This window comes from Lactuca virosa, chromosome 5 (assembly GCF_052849685.1).
Source record: "Lactuca virosa cultivar CGN04683 chromosome 5, Lactuca_virosa_CGN04683_v6, whole genome shotgun sequence".
NCBI lineage: Eukaryota > Viridiplantae > Streptophyta > Magnoliopsida > Asterales > Asteraceae > Lactuca > Lactuca virosa.
In genome coordinates this window covers 79,119,218-79,123,314 of record NC_136430.1, presented here as the reverse complement: position 1 = coordinate 79,123,314, position 4,097 = coordinate 79,119,218, and the positions used below count along the sequence as shown (strand labels likewise).

At 34.0% G+C, this 4,097-nt stretch overlaps 1 protein-coding gene across 1 annotated transcript; it reads left to right on the top strand.

Annotated features, from left to right (window-relative positions):
• The first annotated feature begins 287 nt into the window (after positions 1-287).
• Positions 288-3,438, top strand: BIM1 (basic helix-loop-helix (bHLH) DNA-binding superfamily protein). Its single transcript, XM_079052989.1, has 9 exons — positions 288-502; positions 875-1,157; positions 1,293-1,364; positions 1,819-2,263; positions 2,376-2,445; positions 2,522-2,617; positions 2,751-2,821; positions 2,910-3,018; positions 3,239-3,438. The coding sequence occupies exons 2-9, from the start codon at positions 1,121-1,123 to the stop codon at positions 3,305-3,307; spliced, it is 969 nt and encodes a 322-aa protein (XP_078909115.1). The 5' UTR covers positions 288-502; positions 875-1,120; the 3' UTR covers positions 3,308-3,438.
• The last annotated feature ends 659 nt before the right edge of the window (positions 3,439-4,097 follow it).

Here is a 4,097-nt window from a genome sequence, read left to right as displayed (position 1 = left end):
GCCCAACATTCATAATTAAAATCATACACCTCTAAGCCGTCAATAATTATATTTAAAAGTAGCAAATTTCACAGTATGAATAAATTGTCATTGCCAATACCCAGTTGACATATAAAAGAACGAGTTGACGTAGGTAGAGAAAACGGGGTTATGACTCCGTCTCTTGTTATAAAAGACGAAACGGAGACCGTATGAGAACATCTCCTTATTCTCTTCATCAAAACCGCAGAGAGAGATAAATAGAGAGAGAGAGAGAGAGAGAGAGAGAGAGAGAGAGAGAGAGGGAGGGAGGGAGGGAGGGTCCTATCTTTCATCACAGGTTCTTTGCTTGATCTTCGTCACAATTCTCAACTATATCAACACGAAGACAACTCAAAACACCAACAGATTCAAATATTACAATCCATGGTTGGAGTTACTTCACCTGAGAATTGAAGTCCTATTGTTGGAAATTTCTTGTAGAAGCTGAATTCCGCGGAAATATTTGACATTCAGATCAAAGGTATGCATCTGTTGATCCTTTCGGTAGTTTTCATCTATTTCGATCTGTACTTCTGTATTTGATTCTTCGTTTTGTCCATTTTCACGGTAAGTTTTGCTATTTCATCACTATCCTGGTTTGATTAGTTACTCGATTATTTTATAGACTAGTTGTCTAGTATTCTGCTTTCATTTGAATTGTTTAGTGTTAACAGTACGTCAGCTTAATTCATCAACTGATTCCAGCAATCCTGTTGTTTATGAATTTCGCTAGACTAAAGAGCTGAAAGAATTTGAATGTACTAGGGGAAATCTAAGAGACTTTCTCTGAGATTTTACTTTTTCGTTTGTTGAGTTTTGATCTGAAAGTGGTGGAATTCATTGCATCTAACAGAATTGCGTACACAATAGCGTGAATACACTTCTGAGTTTCAAGAGGAGAAGGCGCAAACACAGTGGCTTCATCTAATTGCGCTGCTTCTGCTGGATCTGGCCAACTAATTTGAATCCGTAAAGTCTCACTCTGGTTTCCCGCGATCTAAGTGAAGAACGGGATGTCAGTTATATAAAATTGCCACGACTAAGTCGATCGGAATCTGAGAAGCAAAATCTCCAAATTAATCTTCCTTGAGGCGCGGAGATGGAGTTTTCTCAACCCCGACCCTGTGGAGCCCAAGGTACCATCATATAACATCTCTCATACACAAACGTACAGATTAAGTGGTTTTCTGTGGTTGCGCGTGGAGCGGCGCGTGTGTTTGTATTGAGAAGAATTAACACCAGCCTGTCCATGTGTGACGTTGATTTTGCAGGTGCTAAGCCCACGCATGACTTTCTTTCACTTTATTCACCTCCCCAGCAAGATCCTACTCCCAGCATTCCCGGTATATTTGAACCCTCTTCCATTCTAATTACTTTAATCAATCATCATCATCATCATAAAGATGAGTCAATTATATATGGATACGAGTGAAATATCATATCAATTGAAATGCGATTGAGATATGTTTTACCTCATCAACAAGATCAGACAACCAAATTTTCATACTTGTGTGAGTTGATTGATGTGCATACACTTTTTGATTTGCGGGTGACATCAATTATCAAGATAATATTTAATCGAATGACATGAAATCTGATTATCCAAACAAACCCACGAATTAGGTGGTACCCGTGAACCCCATACTGGGTCCGGGGACATAGACACAGTCACAAGGTTCTGGTAGGCCATTTATCATTTGGATTTTAGCCTCACTGACACAAATTTATAATGTCGCTGATATCGATTGGGATTTCTTGTCAAAACTATTAAATTATTTGATCTTAATTTTTATTCAGGTGGTTTCCTTAAGACTCACGACTTCTTTCAACAAGTTGAGAAAGAAGGAAATAAGTTTGACCATATTCTTCCTGGGGGAATAGCGACATACAGCATTAGTCAAATATCATCATCATCATATTCATATATGAATATGAATCAAATTCAAAGCCAAAAGGTAGTTCCAAAGGCTGAAGGGATTGAGATATCGGGTGCACAATGTCAATCAAGTAGTATCAATAATAACAATGATGAAAACTCAAACTGCAGTTCTTACACAGGGAGTGGTTTCACGTTTTGGGGAGAATCTAATGTAAACAAGGGTAAATCGGGAAAGATTGGAATGCCTTGGATGACGTCACATTCTACATCGGTTAAAGCTGATAAAAATGGTGAAAAGCCCAACAGCCCACGCTCAAAGCACTCTGCTACAGAACAGCGTAGAAGGAGTAAAATCAATGACAGGCATGTTTCTCTAACCCTAATTCTCACTTCCATTTTCAGGATTTCTTTTTTTTTTTTTTAGGATAAAATTATTGGTGAGATCGATTTATAGAGTTTTGTAAAACTTGTGCAGATTTTCGATGTTGAGAGGAATCATCCCTCATGCTGATCAAAAGAGAGATAAGGCGTCATTTTTGTTAGAGGTATACTAAAGGCAGGGGATTTTTGAAATGTAAGGGTAAAATGGTCAAATTTATTGAATACATGATATATTTGTAGGTTATTGAATACATTCAGTTTCTACAAGAGAAGGTGAACAAGTATGAGGATTCATACCAAGGAAGGAACGACAAACCTCTAAAAATGATTCCATTGGTAAATTCATACTTCCACATTTTCTAAGATATAAAAATAGGATGTTACAGTAAACAAATCAATAAAAGTATATTGGTATTTCTTTTATTTAATATTTTTCATTTTATTTGTTTTTTTTTTTTTTTTCTAAAAGAACAACATACCAACTGATGAACCACAACTTCCAAACGGCATAATTAGCGTCTCAACCATGTACTCTCAAGGGTGAGAATCTTTACCATTTTTTCTCATCTATTATGATATTTTTTATGGAGTGAAAATAAGTTTTGAATTTAATTAAAAAAAAAAACAGAATATCTAGTGCTCTAACACAAGCGTTAAAGAGTTCGGGAGTGGATTTGTCAAAGGCCAACATCTCTGTAGAGCTTGATCTTGGAAAGAGATCAAGCACCAATCTCAAGGTACTGTTTAGGTTATGTGTTGTCTGGATAAATGAATTTTTTCTATAAATTATTTCTAAAATCGATGATATACTTGGAGAAAAGAAATAGATTATACAAATGGAAAAATTAAATATATATATATATATATATATATATATATATATATATATATATATATATATATATATATAAAATGCTAGGACTTAATGAAAATATTTATGTTTCATGATTACAAAAGGACAATGAGACTCCTTCCATTGAGGAGAGTGGTGAAGGGTTGAAGAGGTTGAAGAGGAGGAGACAGTAAAAGTTGGTATAACAAATTCAATTATTTTGATCATTTGTTAGGGGTCCTTTTATAACATATTGAGGATCATTTATGCATTGTTTTGTCTTCAAAGTATATTGTACATGTGCTTTTTCTTTCCTTTTTTTAAATTTTGTCTTGATAGAAGTGTATTATTAAGATGATGGGGAGATGAAGAAAATAATAGACTTATAACTTTTAGTGGAAGTAGGGTCAAGAATTTGGATGGTTTTAACATTTATATTCATAAAACTCTAATAACTTTATAGAAATAAAATTTGCCTTAAAAGAATTTGTACTTTTAATGTTGCTTAGTTTTGAATAGGTTGCATTAACCGAACCTAGTCTTCGAAATCCTTAACCGTTAACCAATTACAAGGAAAAGCCATTTTTTATGAAAAAAAAATTAAATTAAGATTAATAATTTAAAATACAAAAATTTGATAAGTCCACGTCAGGCTTGGGCTCAAATCGATTAACAAGAATGTACGTTATTTTGGGTCTGTCTTCTTGCTAATCCATAAACATAATGATTCATACAAATTTTGAAATTTTATATAAAAGAAAATGAAAATCCGTGCATGGTGATTCAGATTCATTCAAAACCTCGCTCTTTGACTTCAACTGGAACACCTTCCACAAGAAAAATTATGACAAAGTGAAGATTCCACCCATCAGGGAAGCAGTTTGCTAGGGAGAAAATGCAAAATTATAGCTTGATATATAAAAACTGAAAATTTCATTTATATCCTTACAAATTTTAAATATTACTTTTATATTCTTATAAAAT